At 46.7% G+C, this 23,135-nt stretch overlaps 1 protein-coding gene across 1 annotated transcript in view; it reads right to left on the minus strand.

The window, feature by feature from the left end:
- The window catches only part of LOC142297393 (uncharacterized), a 152,841-nt gene that overhangs the window by 15,136 nt on the left and 114,570 nt on the right, over positions 1 to 23,135 (minus strand). Inside the window, exons 11-15 of the mRNA XM_075341619.1 lie at positions 17,409 to 17,596; positions 14,899 to 15,061; positions 11,254 to 11,403; positions 6,256 to 6,416; positions 5,635 to 5,811 (exon numbers count right to left, since the gene is read on the minus strand). Of these exons, the coding sequence (XP_075197734.1) occupies positions 5,635 to 5,811; positions 6,256 to 6,416; positions 11,254 to 11,403; positions 14,899 to 15,061; positions 17,409 to 17,596 (839 nt within the window). The remainder of the gene's footprint in view (positions 1 to 5,634; positions 5,812 to 6,255; positions 6,417 to 11,253; positions 11,404 to 14,898; positions 15,062 to 17,408; positions 17,597 to 23,135) is intronic.

A 23,135-nucleotide genomic window follows, 5' to 3' on the forward strand; every position in this document is an offset into this window, starting at 1 on the left:
GACCCAGTTTACGGTGGGACCACAAAGAGATTAGTCTATGGATGCGGCTGATGGCTGCGCCGAAGTCGGCATCGCAGTCCTTTCCAGGGGGCACCGGCGGGGGATCATTTGGCACCTCGCCGGGGCCCAAAAAGGGTGTTTGCTGGCAGTTCAATGAGAAGGAATGCCGGTTTGGTTCCTCCTGCCGATTCAAGCACGAGTGTTCGGGCTGTGGTGGCGCCCATAGTCACCTTAAGTGCTTCCGGAAGGGAAAAGGAAAGGCCGCTGAGTCTTCGTCAAAAAGGGAGGACCCCGGTGAGGGTAGATCGGATGGCGCCGTTTCTAAGTAGATACCCGGATCGGGGGTCGGCTGAATTGTTGAGTGACGGTTTTAGTTTTGGTTTCAAGATACCGTCAGTGGTTAAGACGGGAGAGATTCGTTTGAAAAATTTACAGTCGACTCGCCTACATGGTGAGATTGTTGCGGATAAGTTACAGAAGGAGGTGGAACTAGGACGGATGGCGGGGCCTTTTGATGCCCCTCCATTGCCGGACTTGGTTGTGTCCCCGTTGGGGTTGGTCCCGAAAAAGGAACCTAACAAGTTCCGGCTTATCCACCATTTGTCCTATCCTACTGGCCGGTCGGTGAACGATGGTATTGATCCTGAGCTGGTTTCGGTATCGTATGTCCGTTTTGATAAGGCTGTGGAATGGTTAAGGAAGTTGGGTTGTGGTTCGCTTTTGGCGAAAACGGATATAGAAGCGGCCTTCCGCCTGTTGCCGGTGCACCCGGACAGTTTTCACCTGTTGGGGTGTTGGTGGGAGGACAAGTTTTATGTAGATTGTTGTTTGCCTATGGGCTGTTCAATTTCATGTTCATATTTTGAGAAGTTTAGTTGTTTCTTGGAATGGGTAATTAAGGAGGAGGCGGGTCTAGATTCAGTGTTGCATTACTTGGACGACTTTTTGTGCATGGGACCTGCTGGATCCTCGCAGTGTTCCCTTTTGCTTCGGACAGTGGAGCAGGTTGCTCGCCGCTTTGGCGTTCCGTTGGCGCCGGAGAAGACGGAGGGTCCGGTCACGGTTTTGAAATTCCTGGGTATCGAGCTGGATACGGTTGCCATGGAGTGCCGCTTGCCGGAGGACAAGCTGGTGGATTTGAGGCGTTGCGTTCAAGGGGCCATTGAGGCCAAGAAGATTTGTTTACGGGACTTGCAGTCCCTGTTGGGGAAGTTGAATTTTGCGTGTAGGAGTTTTTTCCCGTCGCTTGGCTCAAGCCACCACCGGTGTGTTGCACCCTTTGCATTTTGTGCGTTTGAAGGTGGAGCATAAGGCGGACCTGAGAGTGTGGTCCCGTTTTTTGCAGCTGTATAATGGACGGTCATTGTGGCTTCGCGAGGTGGTGTCAAATGAGGAGTTGGTACTGTATACGGACGCGGCGGGATCCAGTGGTTTTGGCGCGTATTTTGGGGGGAGATGGTGTGCCGGCAGGTGGCCTGATTCGTGGCGGGCTTGCGGTCTGACTAGGAATTTGGCCCTGTTGGAACTTTTCCCTATTGTCGTGGCCATAGAGGTTTGGGGACAGGATTTGAAAGACAGGAAGGTGCGTTTCATGTGTGACAACCTGGGGGTCGTTCAGTGTGTTAACAAGTTGACAGCTGATTCCCCCCCGGTGGTGGATCTCTTGCGTCATTTGGTGCTGAAATGTCTGGAGTTGAACTTGTGGGTCTGTGCTGTACATGTGCCGGGGGTGCTGAATTCTGTGGCTGATGCTTTATCTCGCTTCCAGTGGGACCGCTTTCGAATGCTGGCGCCGGACGCGGAGCAGCAGGAGACCGTGTGGCCCGTCTGGTTGTGGGACCTGGTTTGCAGCCGGCCTGGGAATTGATCAGACATTCGGTGGCACCCAGTACGTGGCGCAGCTATAATTCAGCGTGGGACCGTTGGCTCGAGTTGGTTGATGAGGTGGGAGGTCATGTATCTGAAGGTGACAGAGTTTATTTAGTTTTGTTCATGTTGGGCAGGGCTAAGGAAGAAGGCCTGTCGTGGTCGGCCGTGGCGGGCAGATTGGCGGGCATTGCTTTCTTTTTCAAGTTACTGGGCTGGAAGGATGTTACGAAGGATTTCTGGGTGCGCCAGGCGCTGAAGGGTTACAGGAGGGCGGGGGCGCGCCGAGACCTTCGGCGCCCGGTATCTTTTGAGCTGCTGGGCAAGCTGTTGTCGGCCTTGCCTCGGGTGTGCTGTTCGGAGTATGAATGCCAGTTGTTCGGGACCGCTTTTGTTTTGGCCTTCTTTGGGGCGTTTAGTGAACTGGTGAGCAGAAACACGAGGAGTCACGGAGGTTTGTTGTTGGAGGACGTGGAATGCGGTATGGATGTGGTACGGTGTTGCTTGAGACGGTCAAAGACGGACCAGCTGGGTAGAGGTCGGATGGTGGAACTATGGGGTGTACCTGGTTTAGCGGAGTGCCCTGTCAGATGGCTGTCGGCGTTTTTAGAAGTGAGGGGAGCTCGCCCGGGGTCCCTTTTGTCCCACCAGGACGGGTCAGCCTTGTCTAGTTACCAATTTGTCTGCATCTTTCGGAGGTGCCTGCAGTGTTGCGGTCTCAACGAGGCTGAGTTCGCGTCGCATTCCTTTCGGATTGGGGCTGCGACTCAGGCGGCTCGTTGGGGTCTGGGCGCGCAGGCTCTCCGTAAGATTGGACGATGGGACTCGGCCAGGTTTAGATCTTACGTCCGGCCGAACTTGTTGTGAGATATTGGTGGGGGGGGGGGGGGGTCGGGGGCGGTATTTGTTTGGTAATCATTACCCATCTTTTCTTCCTCGTGCCCCCCCCCCCCACCCCTCCTTGTGTTGTCACCTTTTGTTTTGTAGGTTTACCGTTGTTGGTGTGGGTGCTCGGCCACTCATACGTGTATTGGGGGGCGTTTCGTGCGGGAATACGACCGGACGGCCGCCAGTTGGGGCTTCCCAGGGAAAAGGCTACGGTGCGATGGATCGGGGTCAGGGGCATGCTGGGGAGTGAGGTGTTGCCTACCTGGCGCCACCATTCACAGCTGGACAGAGCACCGGACGTGGTAGTACTACACGCGGGTGGGAATGACCTGGGTCTCCGGGCTTCCAGGGACCTGATACAAGACATAAAATGTGACTGCCTGCGGCTCCTGTCTTCCCACCCGGGTCTAATAATTGTCTGGTCGGATATGGTTGCGCGGCTGACATGGCGGCACGCCAGGTCGGTGGAGGCAGTAAACAGGGCGCGAAGTAAAGTGAATCGGGAGATTGGGTGGTTCATTTCCCGGGTTGGGGGGTGTCTCTGTTCGGCACCCGGAGTTGGAAGCGGCGTCCGCCGACTTGTTGCGTCGGGACGGGGTCCATTTAAATTCGGTGGGAAATGATATTTGGGCCTTAGGGCTGATGGAGGGGGTTGAGAAGGCTTTGTTGGTGTGGGAGGACTCGCGCGCACAAGGGGTCATGCGCGCTCGCGGTGGCGGAAAGGAGGGGGGTGTCTGAAGGTGGGGGTTTGCACAGAGGAGAGGACGGAACCCAGTGCCGGAGCGGGTTACCTCTAGCGGTGCAATTGTTTGGTAAACGGGTCCTTGCTGGGTTGAGTCTCAGCGGGACATAGTGGGGGCAACATCTGGCTTGGGCTCTCGAGTCGGTGTGTTGCGGCTGAGGGTCAGGAGACGGGCTGATGTTGCAAAGAACATTTTGGTTAACCTTCAGGTACCCCCCCCCCTTCCTTTTCGGGTTCTTCAATGAAGAATTGTATTGTTACATGGCTGATGTTTCTGTTACGAATAAATGGGGCTGCTGTGGCCTTTATATCCAACGTCACACAGTGTTTGTGTTTATTTTAGATAAGAACCCTAGGGGGTAGGGGGTTGTTGGGGAAGGTCAAAGGCCTTCAGTCAGACATTCCGGAGTCATGAGTATTTTTTTAAGTTTGATTTGTAATAGTAAGTTTAAGGCTACATCCACAAACTGGCTATAAAAATCCACATTCTATATCATGGGATGTGGATTTTCCATCTAGTGAATTCCATGATGAAAAAACTCCCACAAATTGCATATTTAACCCCTGCATCACTGTTACATTTCTGTGTTTTGTGTTTTTCTCTGGCAACCTGATAGATGGTATACATTATGATGACCGATCCACAAGCAGCATCAGGCACCGGCTGTGTGATCTCAGACAGGTACGAGACTCTGAATGAGGGCAGCACTTTAGTGGAAAATATACTTTAAAAGCTGCCGGTCAATATATATAAATATATATATATAAATATATATATATAGTAAGAAGTACCGGTGCACCGCTACACCACTGACAGCTGCAGGCCCAGTCTCAATCCAAGAACGTGATCCGGGTGCGTACCTCAAAGAGGGAGAATCAAAATTATCCGGAACAAAACATGAAGAGTCGCACTCCACTAGGATCTGGATGTCATGTTCTTTTTTAATCCATATTCAGGTAGGGATACAGGTGGTGGGGGAGGTGAATACACACCACACCGGCGTGGTGTGTATTCACCTCCCCTACCACCTGTATCCCTACCTGAATATGGATTAAAAAAAGAACATGATATCCAGATCCTAGTGGAGTGCGACTCTTCATGTCTTGTTCCAGATATATATATATATATATATATATATATATATATATATATATCTGGAACAAGACATGAAGAGTCGCACTCCACTAGGATCTGGATATCATGTTCTTTTTTTAATCCATATTCAGGTAGGGATACAGGTGGTGGGGAAGGTGAATACACACCACACCGGCGTGGTGTGTATTCACCTCCCCTACCACCTGTATCCCTACCTGAATATGGATTAAAAAAAGAACATGATATCCAGATCCTAGTGGAGTGCGACTCTTCATGTCTTGTTCCAGATATATATATATATATATATATATATATATCTGGAACAAGACATGAAGAGTCGCACTCCACTAGGATCTGGATGTCATGTTCTTTTTTAATCCATATTCAGGTAGGGATACAGGTGGTGGGGAAGGTGAATACACACCACACCGGCGTGGTGTGTATTCACCTCCCCTACCACCTGTATCCCTACCTGAATATGGATTAAAAAAAGAACATGATATCCAGATCCTAGTGGAGTGCGACTCTTCATGTCTTGTTCCAGATATATATATATATATAAGGATCAGCAGTCTGATCACTCATTCATTTCTGTTGATCACAGCTACACAGCTGAGATCACCAGAAATGTACATGTTTTGTAACAGGCAGCATCCGGCCGGCTGTTACAAGAAGTGAGTCATGTGAGCTACAGGAGTCATCACATGACCGTGTTCAACCATGGCAACCATCGGCTCACAACACGGCCCCACCGATGGAGCCAGGTAAGTTCACGTTTACCACGGCTGGCATTTATATCGCGCAGTCACATTTTAATAAGGGGTTAACAGGTGAGTGTGGATCGCGGATCCACCTGTGCCTGCGAGGCACACATGTCTGGTGTTCAAATCAGCAGACATGTGCAGTGATTGCCTCAGGCTCGGTTGCAGCAGCTGGAGGTGATTACCCGGACATGACTTAGGACAAATCATTATGGTCCGCGGTCGTTAATGAGAAATTGGGAATTCGTAATTGAAGTTATGGCTGATCTAATGCATCGTACCTCTTGTTGCTTGGCCAAGAAGGCATCAATGAGGTTCCTCTGGTCATTTACATCCAATTCTTTTTTCTGTTTAGTAAATGTTGCTCTTATGAATTTTTGAAACTCTTTCATATTCCCAAAAATTGTTCTGTGAGGTCCGGGGAGAAAATCCATCAAAGTTGGAAAACTATTATACAGCTAGAAAAAACATATGAAAGTAATAATGGACGCTGACATGAAGTGTAATGGAAGGCAGGAAGTACATTCTGTTAAATACAACTTGGAAAAGGGTTGTCCGGCTTAGAAAGTCTATTTCCGAAGTCTTTTATTACAATACAACTGTCATGTATTAATATATGGATATTATAATAAACACATTGCAGAAGAGGTGATAATTGAATGATCACTGAAGGGGGTTCAACCTTCATTGCTGCGAATATTGGGGATCCTAGTAGTCAGGCCCCAAGAGATCATACATTTATCACCTATTCTATGGAATCAATTTAGCGTTAAAAAACTTTTAGGTCAATGAGAATTTTATTAAATCCGAACTGTTGATGTGTATTGGAAGATCTATTTTAATCAAACCTGCTACTACAAAGAAAAGGTATAAAATATAATAAAACCAAAGTTCAGGCTTACCCGGATCCATGGGCTCCCCAGGAGTCTCATATTTTCATTAATTAAGCCAATAAGTTTCAATATGGTCGGGTCTTCATACTCAAATCTATGGCTGAGGAGTATGGCCACAATTATATTGGCCACGGCGGCATTTAAACTGGTCAAGTTATCAAATGGCTTTCCTGAAAAAAGTAGAAAATATGTATTAACAAAATTTTTTTATTTCTACACACATATATAATACATTTTGGGTATAACTAGAGAGAAGTGACAGTTTTGAAGTTTTAAATTCTCTAGTTTTGCCAAATTTTACGAGGAAATTCAATTTCTGTTGAAAGTACCTCTATGACCTTGTTGTGATCTTTGCTGGATCTTAAGGGTCTTTATATGCTGCGACATCGCTAGCAATATTGCTAGCATTCACACCCGCCCCTGTCATTTGTGCGTCACGGGCAAATCGTTGCCCGTGGTGGACAAACTCGCTGCTACCCGTCACACATACTTACCTTCCTAACGACGTCACTGTGGCCGGCGAACAGCCTCTTTTCTAAGGGGGCGGTTCATGCGGCGTCACAGCGACGTCACACGGCAGGCATCCAATTGAAGCGGAGGGGCGGAGAGCAGCCTCAGGAAAGTCATGCCCACCTCGTTGCTGGAGGACGCAAGTACGGTGTTGTTCGTCGTTCCTGGGGTGTCACATGTAGCGATGTGTGATGCCTCAGGAACGACGAACAACCTGCGTCCAGAGCAAGGAACGATATTTGGGAAATGATCAACGATTTGGTGAGTATTTGACATCGTTGGCGGTCGCTCGTATGTGTTACAAGCAACAACGTTGCTAAGGAGGCCGGATGTGCATCACGAATTCCGTGACCCCAACGACATCTCGTTAGCAATGTCGTTGCGTGTAAAGCCCCCTTTACTTTTCGGATTCACTACAAAATGGTTGCTGCATTTCCTGCTTCTGTTTTTATACAAGCTATGGTAGGCATTTCTGATTGACAATAATATACAATAAGAGGTGAAAGCTGAAGGTTATTATGGGTAAGCCCAATCTTCCATCATGGCCATCCTGGTTGGTGTCTGGCTCAAAACTTGTCTAGTGTCAGGATTACTTCTGATGCTGTTGTCACGGAGAATCAGGGTAACAGAAGATGGACCTCTAGGTTGACCTTCAAACTAATGACCCTAAGCATTCCCTTATCACAGAGGTAAGGTTGATGGTAGCTAGGTCTGGGCCTCGATCATGTCCCTAACTCCTGCTTAAGCCCTGATCTTACTCCCGCTCTTCCCTCACCCAAGGAGAGGCTGCGACTGGAGTAGCAAACCACACAAATAACACAGACAGGGGAAAAACCAAAAATCGTGTACACTGCAATCAGATATGAGGGATAGACAATACAAACCCATGAGGAAATAAACTAATTGGGATATTTTCAAAGCACACAACAGATCACCAAGCTCGGGATCACTATAATAAGGACCTATGCGCAGGAACAATGCTGAAGCTATATTCGGCGACTAGCAAGTGGATTCAGAACCTTATAAAGAGTGAAAGTGGCTGTGAATGGTCATTAGCAGCCTGAGCTCCTAGCAACCATTCACAAGTCAGCAGGAATTAACTCTTGCTATACTGGAAAGCACTGAAGCAAAACACAGCCAATGCCAGTGGCAGGCTGTACAACTAAGAGATCTCAGGCTGCTTGTCAGACTCTGCGATGTGAACATAGTCCGTCACCGCCATGACACCCAGCGAGTGCAAAGATGAATACCACATGACAGCTGCTCACTCAACAGAGTCAGACACTCCACATAATGCTGCCTTTGAGTTTCACCAGCTGTGCTCTGTTAAAAATCAGGATTGCAGGAGTTAATTTCTACTAGCCTGTGAATTACTGCATGAGTCACATTATCACAGACTTATCACAGTTGCCTTCTCCTTTTTTAAGATGGTGGAGGTTGGTCTCCCATGCTGAAGATAGCTTTATGCGATCCCGGTTTTATGCTTTGATATTCAGTTGCTGGGGAACTTCTGGGTGCTGTTTGGTGTGTTGTGGAAATACTTTCCATTAGTTTCCTCCTGATAACGTATTATCTATACCTCTGTGTGTGATTGCTGTGAGTTTCTGTTTTGTTCCCCCCCCCCCCCATGTCTGTTTATTGTGTGGCATTAATTACTTTTGTCCCAGCCCTCTTCTGGGTGGAGATAGGGGAGCCACTAGACCAGGGTTGTTTAACAGCTAGGGTAAGGAAGGCGGTCCAAACATCGTCACCTTCTTATGTATCTTTGGGATCAGGGTCAGTGAGGGTTCCCCTAGCCCAGGGGAGGGGAACCTTTTTACTGCCGGTTGGAATTTTTTACCAACCATCGGGGGCCGCACAAAATTATCAACTTGAAAACTACCCAGTTATATTTGGTCAAATAATTAATTAACTCACCCCTACTGTGGTGGCCGGAGCAGCTTCTCTTTGGTGCGGCTGTGATGTTAGAAGGTGATATTGATCATCTTGTTTCTCACAGCTGCTTTTCCATGTTTGTCTCGGTCTGGAAATGCTGGGGCATACACATAACAGGAGACGCTGGGGCGCATAATTTACAGGAGACACTGGGAATACACATCACAGGAGGGGCTGGGACATATATATATCACAAAACGGGCTGGGACATATACATTACAGCAGGGGCTGGGGCATATACATTACAGCAGGGGCTGAGGCATAACATCACAGGAGAGGCTGGGGCATATACATCACAGGAGGGGCTGGGACATGTACACTTTACAGGAGGGGCTGGTGCATATACATTACAGGAGGGGCTGGGGCATGTACATCACAGGAGGGACTGGGGCATACACATCCCAGTAGAGGCTGAGGTATGTACATCACAGGAGATGCTGGGGCATATACATCACTAGGGGGCCATGGACAGACCTGGTGGTGGCACAGGCATGACTGGGGACAAGGATAGCACTGGCGGAGGCACGGACAACACTGGCGGTAGCATGGACAGCACTAGGTGGCAGCACGGACTGCACTAGGTGGCAGCACAGACAGTACTAGATGGCAGCACGGACAGCACTAGGTGGCAGCACGGACAGCACTAGGTGGCAGCACGGACAGCACTAGGTGGCAGCACGGACAGTACTAGGTGGCAGCACGGATAACACTAAGTGGCATCACTAGGGAGGCACAGACAGGACTGGGAGAGCACAGACTGCACTGGGGGGCATAGACCGCAGTGGGAGGGTACAGACAGCAGTGGAGAGTACAGAGCACTGGGGGGTACACAGTACTAAGGGGTGGCACACAGCACTGGAGAGCATGGACAGCATAAGGGGGGCATGGACAGCACTGGTGGCAGCATGGACAGCATTAGGTGATCCAGACAGCACTGGGGGAGCATAGACATCACCCAGGGGGGTAGAGACAGCACTAGGGGGCACTCACAGAAGTGGGGGGTTACACAGAGCTGAGGGGGTACACAGCATTGGAGGGTACACTGTACTAGGGGTACATATAGCACTGGGGGTACACATTACTAGGGGGTACACAGCACTGGGGGTACACACAGCACAACTGGGGTACACACAGTACAAGGTGGTATACAGCACTGAGCAGGAGGCAGCGATAGGTTGAGTACTCACAGTACTGGGGTGGGGGAGAGGAGTCACACATACAGCACAGCACCGGTCCTGGTGGCCAGTAAATCTGCTGCAGCTCTTCTGTGACTTTTGCGCAGCTTGCTGCTTATGCTGCCACCAGAGCACGCTAGTACAGGCTGGGGCTAAGCTTAGAATGTTTGGGCTGCAGTCAGGTCCTGGATGGAGCCTGGACATTCTAGCGTTTAGTAGTGAGTCTGTTTACAATTTACGGGCTGAAGACAGGATCTGGATGGAGCCCGTACATTCTAGCATCTACCCACAGGGCATCACGCAGTGGGATTTAAAGGACCAGCAGCCGGGAAAAGCGTGGCTGCCTCCAGAACACTGCAGTCCCCGGGAATGTGCCCAGGGGCCACATAAAAAGTCGTCACAAGCAGCATGCTGCTCTCAGATGAGATAGCAAAACCCTGGTGACAGATTCCCTTTAAAGATAACTGTAGGCCTTGGTGCCATCAGCTGGACAAGTCAAAGTTGACAAACACCAATATAAATTTATACTTTTCATTTAGGCGTGTAGAAATTACTAGAGCTTTTTTGTTACTTTTAGGTCCATATTGAGGGCTCATATTGAGATTTATAGGCCCCATTAATTTGCCCTCTTAAGCCACTATTACATATGCTCAGAAAAACTATTCTGCTTTTCACTTGCGATGGTCTTAACCCCTTCACTTCATGGCCATTTTCCATTTTTTTGCTTTTGTGTTTTCCTCCCCCTTTTCCAAGTGCCATAACTTCATTTTTCTGTCAATATAGTGGTGTGACAGCTCCTTTTTTTTTTTCAAGACAACTTGTACTTTTGAATTATACCATTAACCCCTTTTCTTTTATTTTTTCTCCCTTTTTTCCAAGATCCATAACTTTATTTTTATGTTAGTTTTACCCATATAAGGGCTTGCTTTTTTTGTGAGACGAGTTGTACTTTTGAACGACACCATTCATTTTACCCAAACCCTCACCTACTGTATCCTCAGCTTTCCCTTGTAGACTGTGAGCCCTCGCGGGCAGGGTCCTCTCTCCTTCTGTAGACTGTGAGCCCTCGCGGGCAGGGTCCTCTCTCCTTCTGTAGACTGTGAGCCCTCGCGGGCAGGGTCCTCTCCTTCTGTAGACTGTGAGCCCTCGCGGGCAGGGTCCTCTCCTTCTGTAGACAGAGCCCTCGTGGGTAGGGTCTTCTCTCCTTCTGTAGACTGAGCCCTCACGGGCAGGGTCCTCTCTCCTTCTGTACCAGTCTGTGCCTTGAATTGTTCATGATTATTTACTTGTCCCTATTATGCATACCCTTTTCTCATGTAAAGCTCCATGGAATAAATGGTGCAATAGTAATAAACAATAATAATATTCATACAGATTAACCTCTCACCATCATATGATTTCAGCTTCTGCACCAAACACTCGGCCTCCTCGATGATCTTGTCTTCTATGGTTTTCTTGCCCATTCCATAATCTCGTAATGTGGACAGAGTAAATCTTCTCATCATTTTCCAGTTCTCTCCATTGGAAAATACAACACCTGAAAAAATAAATGATACTTATCATACCAATCAATTAAATATAGGACATAAGGATTACCTGTATGGGCAAGCTCTTAAAGGAGTGCTGCATCCTCTACTGAGCATGCATCAGTTGTCAATTCTGACATATGCTCAGTAAATTCTTGTCACTGTGCTATATGCTCGCTGCCTCTGGTCAAAAGTAATGACTCAGCAAGAGAGTGCACTGTCAGTGTGCATTGTAAAAAGAATACCTGGTGTGCAGAAAAAGCAGGGGCTGGCGCCAGCCCCGCAAGTGGCTTCACAACTTGGTCATCTAAATCCTGGAAGGAAGCTGCCGGTGACTCTTCCATACTCTTTCCATGTACAGAAATAATTCAGTTGACTAGACACAAAGCACAAGGCACCCCTTACTCTACCTAACTATAGACAGGTTCCCAGTGCAAGTGCATCTATAACATTTATACACAGTGTTAAAGGTTCCTTGGGAATGGACTCAATAGCAGGGATGAGGGACCTGTGGATGTTTGGGTTATCCAGGGCAAATATAGCAGACAGCTACAGGCTGCAGCCCCCAACTGAATGCTTGTCTGTTTTTCAAAAAATGAAAGTTTGGCTTGGTACCCAAACTTGACTTGAAATTGACCCGGCCGCCTAACTCCATCTAATATAATTGGGACCCAAACTTTGATGCTGTAAAATGGTCATAATAAGGGCTAGGGGGCTACAAAAGGAAGCAAAATGAGGGTAAGAGCAGGACTTTTGTCCTGCAAAAAAATGTGGTGAGGGAATAAATAAAAAAATGATGTGGGTCCCACCATTTTTGATAACTAGTCAGGGCAAAGCAAAGAGCTGGTTATCAAAACTAGAGGGGACCCAACACCCCATTTATAAATGATTTATGTATAAATAATTAAGTAAAAAAATAAAGTGGGGTCCTTCTATTTTTGATAAACAATCAAAGTAAAGCAGACAGCTGGGGGCTTGTATTATCAGACTGGGCTGGCCCATGGTTATTTGGCCCTTTCCAGCCTAAAAATAGAAGTCCACACCTGCCACAGAAGTGGTGCATCACATTAGATGTGCAAATTCTGGCACTTTGCCCAGCTCTTCTTGATTGCCGTGGCACAGTGGCAATCGGGGTAATTTTTTAGGGGTTGATGTCAGCGGTTAATTGACAGCATCAAGGCCAGGGGTTAGAAATGGAAAAGCATCTATCAGACACCCTCCATACTAACCCGGTAAGTGTACAGTTAAACAAAACACACAGGAAAAAATAATAGTTTTTTTGAATAAATATTCCTACACGCTCCTTTGTTCACCAATTTATTAGTTTTAAAAAAATCCTCACAGTTCCAACTTAATCCAATCATGAATAATCCCACAACATCCATCAAATCCTATGGAACCTTGTTCTGAGAACAAGGCTCCATAGGTCACTCGTGGTCAGCGGCAGGAGCAGAATTTTTCATGCTCATGAGAAATTGTATGCCTAGCGCTGACCTGGAGGGACCTAAGGAACCTTGTTCTCGAAGGAAGGCTCCATAGGAATAGATGGACGTTGTGGAATAGTACACCATTGGATTATAATTGAACTTTTAAGATTTTTTTTTAATTAATAAATTGGTGAATGAGGGAGTGTGGGAGTCTTTATTCAAATTATTTTTTTCCTATGTGTCTGATAGATGCCTATCCATTACTAATCCATAGGCTGGATGCTAGTTGCCAATTTACAGCTGATATCAACCCCAAACATATTACCCAAATTGCCACCACACCAGAGCAACCGGCATGATCCAGGTGAGTGCCAGAATTGGCACATCAAATGAATGCGCTAATTCTGGAGCGACTGCAGGCTGCTATTTTTAGGCTAGTGAGGGCCCATTAACCATGGGCTTCCCCAAGTTGAGAATACTAGCCCCCAGCTGTCTGCTTTACCTTGGGTATAAAAATGTGGGGGGACCCTACACCATTTTTTAAATTATTTATTTAAATAATTTTCAAAAAATCTGCATGGGGTCCCCCAGATTTTGAAAAACAGACAAGCATTCAGTTGGGGGCTGCAGCCTGTAGCTGTCTGCTTTATTTGCCCTGGTTATCAAAATAATGGGGAGCCTACGCCAGGTCCCAAACAGCTAGTGTGAGGGACACAGAGAGTAGGGGCACAGTCTGACTGCAACCAATCACAGACACTGTTACAGAGGATGGGTGAGGGCAAGCAGTGAATATTTATCAGTTTTAAGGAGCAGACCTGGGAGCAGTATGACAGCCACATGGAAACTTGGTAAGTATTGTCAAAATTTAATCCCTGTTTGCTTTCTTTTGCAGCCCCAAGCCCACCTTTTTATAGCATTTAAGTTTGGGTTTCCATAGACTTATAGGGGTTTTGGGGTCTGGGCTCAAGTTTGGGTCAAGTCCAGTCCCAAACCAGACATTTTTTTCAGTCCGACTAGACTCGCCAAACTCGAACATCTGCGGGTTCACCCATCACAAATCAGGACCAATAAGCAATTACCGGAAGCATTTTGATACAGTTATTGCTGCACAAGATGGTATCACCAGATACTGAGTGCAAAGCTTTATATACTTTTGCGATGTTAAGGAAATCTGTTGGCAGGTTTTTGCTATATAATCTAAGAATATTTTATCAGAAGGAGATTATCATTACAGGACTAGATGTCTCGTGCCTTTATGTCCAAACCACACTCTGTATCACTTTTCAATATACACGGAAAGCTGTGGTTTGGACGGGGCTATACGCAGCTCAACAACTGAACTCTGCTAGATCTGCAGCACAGAAAAACAGTGATTCTATCACAACTGCTGCATCCAGTAAACTAACAGATACATCACTGGAATCAGGATTCTCTTTAAAAACTTGATATTAGATTATTGTCCTCAATAAAGATATGAAAAAAAATTATTATTTTTTAACCATTTGTTTAATTTGTTTCTTTCTAATATAGGACTAGTGCCACAATCTGATCTAGTTTTAGGTCACTTGTATGCAGAAATATGAACAATTCTGAAGGGTTCATAAATAGAGATGATCGAATACCTCAAATATTCGGCTTCGCGAATATCCCACGAATAGGTCGCGAATAATCGATGCGCAATGTAAGTCTATGGGAAGCCCGAATAGTTCCGAATAGTTGTTATTCGGGTTTCTCATAGACTTACATTGCACATCGAATATTCCCGAATAGTTGAATAGCGGCGACCTATTCGGCAAATATTCGCGAAGCCGAATATTTGAGGTATTTGATCATCGCTATTCACAAACTTTCAAGAACTGTTATAGAACCCAGAAGTATCAATAATTGTGGAACATTGAACAGTAACAATAATTTATATCAGAATCATTGACTTTTGGAATTTTGAATGCACTGGAAATATATGAAATTAACTTGTAAAGTAAGAATAAGATAAGAAAAATTGACAATCAAATATAAAGGGAAACTTTATTAGCAATACATAATAATAATAATAATAATAATAAATAAAAATCTTCTTACCATGGTTTTTTGACACTTTATGAATGACAGGCGCACGAGGTCTGTCAGAAAACACATCGGCGTGATTGATGAGCGCATCCTTAACAGCGTCATAGCCACAGAGGACAACTATTTTTCTCATGCCGATCTGGACACTGAAGACCGGGCCGTACGTCTTAGAAAGCTGTGAACACAAGATACAATTTTAAAAAGTCACAAGAAGAGGACTTGCCATCTCTCCTCCTGAAGTGTCCATTCATGCAAATGCCTGTTTCCACTAAAAGACATAGACAGGAGAGAAACTTGGGCAAGAAAAATATATGAGCCCTTTGCAGTCCAATTGCTTTGGCGGTTGAAGTGGCCACCTCACTTCTTTGACCTCTTTTTGGTAACACCAAGGATATGTCGATTGATGACATGAACCAAAACCGTAGCAACCCTACCTGTGTGTCCCGACGCGTGAATAAAAACACAACACCTATGTAACCTTTCGTGGACGGGGTCGGCCACAGCTTTATTTAACCTTAAACTCGTTTCTTTAAGAATTTACTCCAACGTGAATAAAATCTCTCTCTCAACCGAAACGGTTGCCCCTCCAGCTCCTGGATGGCATGTGCGTCCTCGGTCCCCATACTATTGAAAAACCACCAGCTGTGACTTATAACATTCTCATTGCCAAAATAAAACCATAAAACAAGGAGGGAGGGTGGGGAGCGCACGTAAGCCGATGCCGGAAGAGGGAGCTTACAGGGGAGGGGGGAATTATAAACCAAAGGGTTGTACCAAAACCTGCAACCACCAGGGGGAGGTCCGTGACGCATGGGAAGGGGGGTGCTCTTGCAAAACCATACTCAAAACCTCTGAGCACCCCCCCTGCCATATTCCACAATCCTCTCTCTTTTTTTTTTTTTGTATTCCTATAACTTTAACGACGCTTCCATGTCTCTGCCATACGCTGCCGGACACACGCTCTCTACCCCTCCTCTATGCCTAGGCCCTCAGTCAGGGACTACTTGCCTATAAGGCTCGTACTCCACCACACTTCTGCCTGTTTTGGTCATGACATAGCTATCTCTTCTTCTATACCAATAAACCCTTTTTTTGTATTCAGTACCCAATACTTGTAAATGTAACAACTTCTGATCCTTTGTGCCTACTTGGGGAACATTTATCAGCAGCCATAGTCCACACTTGTGGTATCCGAAACCTGCATATTTATTCTCAAGTCTTGCAAATGCAAACATTGCCAATTTTTTTTCCAAATTATTAAAGTTTTTAATCTATTTGCAGAATTTGTTTTCTGAAATGTTTTTTTTTTGCAGCTCTTTGATTGGACAGTGCCTAGTTTGGAAAGGAGCCACTTCAAAGAAGTTAAATATAGTTTCGGTGCTGTGCTCTTCTATGAAGCTTTGGAGACTTAATAGCTTCTACGTTGCTGTTTAATAGATCGTCCACTACTTTAACATTGATGGCCTATCCTTAGGGTGGCTTTACACGCTACGAGATCGCTAAAGCGATCTTGTTGGGGTGACAGAATTTGTGACGCATCTGGCCGCTTTAGCGATGTCATTGTGTGTGACACCTTTGTGTGTGACACCTATGAGTGATTTTGAATCGTCGCAAAAAAGGTCAAAATCGCTCATCGGTGACATCACCCCCTCTTCCCAATTATCGTTGCTGCTGCTTCTACGATGTTGTTCGTCGTTCCTGTGACAGCACACATCGCTACGTGTGACACCTCAGGAACGAGGAACCTCACCTTACCTGCGTCCCGCCTGCAATAAGGAAGGAAGGAGGTGGGCGGGATGTTACGTCCCGCTCATCTCCGCCGCTCCGCTTTGATTTGGCGGCCGCTTAGTGACATCGCTGTGACGCCGAATGAACCGCCCCCTTAGAAAGGAGGCGGATCGCCGGTCACAGCGACGTCGCTAGGCAGGTAAGTATGTGTGACGGGCAGCGATTTGCCTGTGTCGCACAAATGATGGGGGCGGGTACGCTCAATAGGTAACGATATCGCAGCGTGTAAAGCGGGCCTTAGCGTCATCGATGTCTGATATCGGACACCTCACACCAGCGCCGATCAGCTGTTTCAGTGCCGTTGGTGGCAGCAAGTAGCTGGTAAATGCACATCTGCCTCCTACTGATATGAATGGGTGGTGGATGTGCAGTACCCAACCCCGGCAGCTAGAAGATGACGGTGCAGCTCCAGAGCTGAGCATTTCCGGCCACCTGCAGCCACCAGCAGCACCGATAACAGCTGATTGGAATGGGTGGACAGTGGGGGACCCTGCCCGATCAGTCATTGATGACCTATCCTAATTATAGGCCATCAATGTAAAACTAGTGGACAACCTCTTTAATGGAGCTGGGATTTATGATTTCCGTCCAATTAATGTCCATAAATGTCTCAGATGAGAATAAATATCTAAGCTTTTACTGTTCCCCGGGAGTAGGACAATGTTACAATGTGGACCTTGTTCTGGAAATGGCCGTGCTCCCCTGATTTATATTGCAGATTTCTTTCTCCTTACCTCCATGAATGTTTTGTAAGGTTTCGACATGTCCATCATCAGAACATTCCCAATGATCGGTAAAGGTTTTGGTCCGGGTGGGAAGTTTTTGGAATTTCCTTGATTTTGGTTCATTAAAGCACCGGCGAAAAATAAGATGACAACGATGGCGAGGAGAACTGTGACCAGATCCATGGTGAATGTGAAATCTAGAAGAAGACACAGAGGGAGTGATACCTGTGTACACATAGAGGGGCTTCATCATTATAAATAGGTAAGAATTGAAAGTACTGGTAAAAAAGAGAAACTGCGGTTTACCTGCTACTGTATTAAAAATACCTTCTGTTATCAAGAATGGAGGCATTTTTCACTCTTAATTTAAGTTACCAGCGAACCTCATAATATACACCTCAGCTGCTGCAGAACCTCAGAATACACAGCTCAGCTGCTGCAGAACTTAATTAACATATACATTTGCTGCTGTAGAAACTCATACTACACACCACAGTTGCTGCATAACCTCATAATACACTCCTCATCTGCTGCAGAACCTCATAATACATTTCAGCTGCTAAAGAACCTCATAAGACCCTTACAGCTGCTGCAGAACCTCAGAACATACTGCTCAGTTGCTGCAGAACTAATTAACACATACCTTTTCTGCTGTAGAAACTCATAATACACACCACAGCTGCTGCAGAACATCATAATACACTCCTTAGCTGCTGTATAACCTCATAATACACATCTCAGCTGCTAAAGAACCTGATAATACCCACCTCAGCTGCTACAGAACATCAGAATACATAGCTCAGCTGCTGCAGAACTTAACACACCTTTTCTGCTGTAGAAACTCATAATACACACACCAGCTGCTGCATAACCTCACAATACACTCCTCAGCTGCTGCAGAACCTCGTAATGCAGCACAGCTGCTGAATAACCTTATAATACACTTCTCAGCTGCTGCATAACCTCATGATACACGCTTCAACTGCTGCAGAACCGCATAATATACGTCTCAGCTGCTGCAGAACCTCATAATAGACCACAGCTGCTGCAGAACCTCAGAACACACAGCTGCTGTATAACCTCATAATACACATCTCAGCTGCTAAAGAACCTGATAATACCCACCTCAGCTGCTACAGAACATCAGAATACATAGCTCAGCTGCTGCAGAACTTAACACACCTTTTCTGCTGTAGAAACTCATAATACACACACCAGCTGCTGCAGAACCTCGTAATACAGCACAGCTGCTGAATAACCTTATAATACACTTCTCAGCTGCTGCATAACCTCATGATACACGCTTCAACTGCTGCAGAACCGCATAATATACGTCTCAGCTGCTGCAGAACCTCATAATAGACCACAGCTGCTGCAGAACCTCATAATACACCACAGCTGCTGAATAACGTCATAATACACTCCTCAGTTGCTGCTGAACCTCATAATACACAACCACTGCTGTACAACCTGATAATACACACCACAGCTGCTGCAGAACCTCAGAACACACTCCTCAGCTGCTGCAGAACCTCATAATACATGTCTCAGCTGCTGCATGCACTCACTGCAGTGGTTGGGAGCTCTCCTCTCTGGAGACCTCTCCTTACATGTGAGGCTTGCACTGCAGCTCTGAGTGATGTCTCACATACAATGGCCTTGTATCATGGAGACAAGTCATATTTAATATTAAAGTCTCGGATGTTTGTGTCTTACTCGGTGCAGCGCGGAGAGTCCAGCAGATACAGTCCCCGGGTCTTCTCCTCCTCCAGCTCTAAACACTTGGAAAATATTTAAACCAGAAGGAAATTCCTACAGAGCCTGCGCCACCCAATATGTATACAGGAAACAGGCGGAAATGTGCTGCTGACGTCACGTCCGACATGTGCACATTAACCCTTCAGAGGCTCAGCAACCTTTCGTAGCTTTCATCACATTCCAGCAGGTATAATTTTATCCTCCTCTTGACATGAAGAGCTGACAAACATTTTTATTCCTACCAATTTATCACAGTGTACCTACATTTTTATCTACATTATACTGTATATATATATACACAGCAGAACCTTGGTTTAAGAGTAACTTGGTTTGAGAGCGTTTTGCAAGACAAGCAAAGCTTTTTACAAATTTGTAACTTGGTGCAAGAAGAGCAAATACTCACCATGTACACTTCAGGTTCTGTCCTTTCACCGTGCTCTGACCCAATCTGGAGGTAACTTTCTGTATATACTGTATGCATACCTCCCAACCGTCCCGGATTCTGCGGGACTTGCACGATTTATCAGGGCTGTCCCACACTCCCGCGGCTCACAGCTGATTTTCATGGCAGCCAGGACTCGAACTCGTGGAGCTGTGAGTTCATTGTTTCAAAGGCAGCAGCTTTACCACTGAGCTACTGCCTCTATTGAAACCAATAGGACGATTTTGTTATCTTGACCTCTATACTGCAGCAGAGACACCAGAAGCAGGTTATTCAGCTGCAAAGATGGATGGAGGGATGGATGAATGGAGGGATGAATGGAGGGATAGAGGGATGGATGGATGATAGAGGGATGAATGGAGGGATAGAGGGAGGCATGAATGGAAGGATAGAGGCAGGGATGGATGGATGATAGAGGGATGAATGGAGGGATGAATGGAAGGATAGAGGGATGAATGGAGGGATGAATGGAGGGATATAGGGAGGGATGAATGGAGGGATAGAAGGAGGGATGAATGGAGGGATGAATGGAGGGATAGAGGTATGAATGGAGGGATGAATGGAGAGATAGAGGGAGGGATGGATGGATGATAGAGGGATGAATGGAGGGATGAATGGAGGGATAGAAGGAGGGATGAATGGAGGGATAGAGGGATGAAAGGAGGGATAGAGGGAGGGATGGATGGATGATAGAGGGATGAATGGAGGGATGAATGGAGGGATATAGGGAGGGATGAATGGAGGGATAGAAGGAGGGATGAATGGAGGGATGAATGGAGGGATAGAGGTATGAATGGAGGGATGAATGGAGAGATAGAGGGAGGGATGGATGGATGATAGAGGGATGAATGGAGGGATGAATGGAGGGATAGAGGGAGAGATGGATGATAGAGGGATGAATGGAGGGATGAATGGAGGGATAGAGGGAGGGATGGATGCATGGATGATAGAGGAATGAATGGAGGGATAGAGGGATGGATGGATGGATGATAGAGGGATGATAGAGGGATGAATGGAGGGATGAATGGAGGGATAGAGGGAGGGATGAATGGAGGGATAGAGGGATGAATGGAGGGATAGAGGCAGGCATGGATGGATGATAGAGGGATGAATTGAGGGATGAATGGAGGGATAGAGGGAGGGATGGATGATAGAGGGATGAATTGAGGGATGAATGGAGGGATAGAAGGAGGGATGAATGGAGGGATAGAGGGATGAAAGGAGGGATAGAGGGAGGGATGGATGGATGATAGAGGGATGAATGGAGGGATGAATGGAGGGATAGAGGGAGGGATGAATGGAGGGATAGAAGGAGGGATGAATGGAGGGATGAATGGAGGGATAGAGGGAGGGATGAATGGAGGGATGAATGGAGGGATGAATGGAGAGATAGAGGGAGGGATGGATGGATGATAGAGGGATGAATGGAGGGATGAATGGATGGATAGAGGGAGGGATGGATGATAGAGGGATGAATGGAGGGATGAATGGAGGGATAGAGGGAGGGATGGATGCATGGATGATAGAGGGATGAATGGAGGGATAGAGGGAGGGATGGATGGATGATAGAGGGATGATAGAGGGATGAATGGAGGGATGAATGGAGGGATGAATGGAGGGATAGAGGGAGGGATGAATGGAGGGATAGAGGGATGAATGGAGGGATAGAGGCAGGCATGGATGGATGATAGAGGGATGAATTGAGGGATGAATGGAGGGATAGAGGGAGGGATGGATGGATGATAGAGGGATGAATTGAGGGATAAATGGAGGGATAGAAGGAGGGATGAATGGAGGGATAGAGGGATGAAAGGAGGGATAGAGGGAGGGATGGATGGATGATAGAGGGATGAATGGAGGGATGGATGGAGGGATAGAGGGAGGGATGAATGGAGGGATAGAGGGATGAATGGAGGGATGAATGGAGGGATAGAGGGATGAATGGAGGGATGAATGGAGGGATAGAGGGAGGGATGGATGATAGAGGGATGAATGGAGGGATAAATGGAGGGATAGAGGGAGGGATGAATGGAGGGATAGAGGGATGAATGGAGGGATAGAGGTATGAATGGAGGGATGAATGGAGAGATAGAGGGAGGGATGGATGGATGATAGAGGGATGACTGGAGGGATGAATGGATGGATAGAGGGAGGGATGGATGATAGAGGGATGAATGGAGGGATGAATGGAGGGATAGAGGGAGGGATGGATGCATGGATGATAGAGGGATGAATGGAGGGATAGAGAGAGGGATGGATGGATGATAGAGGGATGATAGAGGGATGAATGGAGGGATGAATGGAGGGATGAATGGAGGGATAGAGGGATGAATGGAGGGATAGAGGCAGGCATGGATGGATGATAGAGGGATGAATTGAGGGATGAATGGAGGGATAGAGGGAGGGATGGATGGATGATAGAGGGATGAATTGAGGGATGAATGGAGGGATAGAAGGAGGGATGAATGGAGGGATAGAGGGATGAAAGGAGGGATAGAGGGAGGGATGGATGATAGAGGGATGAATGGAGGGATGGATGGAGGGATAGAGGGAGGGATGAATGGAGGGATAGAGGGATGAATGAAGGGATGAATGGAGGGATAGAGGGATGAATGGAGGGATGAATGGAGGGATAGAGGGAGGGATGGATGATAGAGGGATGAATGGAGGGATGAATGGAGGGATAGAGGGATGAATGGAGGGATAGAGGCAGGGATTGATGGATGGATAATAGAGGGATGAATGGAGGGATGAATGGAGGGATAGAGGGAGGGATGGATGGATGATAGAGGGATAGAAGGAGGGATGAATGGAGGGATAGAGGGATGAATGGAGGGATAGAGGGAGGGAGGGATGGATGGATGATAGAGGGATGAATGGAGGGATGAATGGAGGGATAGAGGGAGGGATAGAGGGAGGGAGGGATGGATGATAGAGGCATGAATGGAGGGATGAATGGAGGGATAGAGGGAGGGATAGAGGGAGGGATGGATGGATGGATGATAGAGGGATGAATGGAGGGATAAATGGAGGGATAGAGGGATAAATGGAGGGATAGAGGGATGAATGGAGGGATAGAGGGATGAATGGAGGGATGAATGGAGGGATGAATGGAGGGATGAATGGAGGGATGAATGGAGGGATGAATGGAAAGATAGAGGGATGAATGGAGGGATGAATGGAGGGATAGAGGGAGGGATGGATGATAGAGGGATGAATGGAGGGATAGAGGGAGGGATGGATGCATGGATGATAGAGGGATGAATGGAGGGATAGAGGGATGGATGGATGATAGAGGGATGAATGGAGGGATGAATGGAGGGATGAATGGAGAGATAGAGGGAGGGATAGAGGGAGGGATGGATGGATGATAGTGGGATGGATGGATGATAGAGGGATGGATGATAGAGGGATATATAGATACACGACAGATAATAGATAGATAGAGATAGAATCATAGATAGATAGAGGGATAGAATCATAGATAGATAGAATCATAGATAGATAGAATCATATAAAGAATCATAGATAGAATC

This window comes from Anomaloglossus baeobatrachus, chromosome 3 (assembly GCF_048569485.1).
Source record: "Anomaloglossus baeobatrachus isolate aAnoBae1 chromosome 3, aAnoBae1.hap1, whole genome shotgun sequence".
Taxonomy (NCBI): domain Eukaryota; kingdom Metazoa; phylum Chordata; class Amphibia; order Anura; family Aromobatidae; genus Anomaloglossus; species Anomaloglossus baeobatrachus.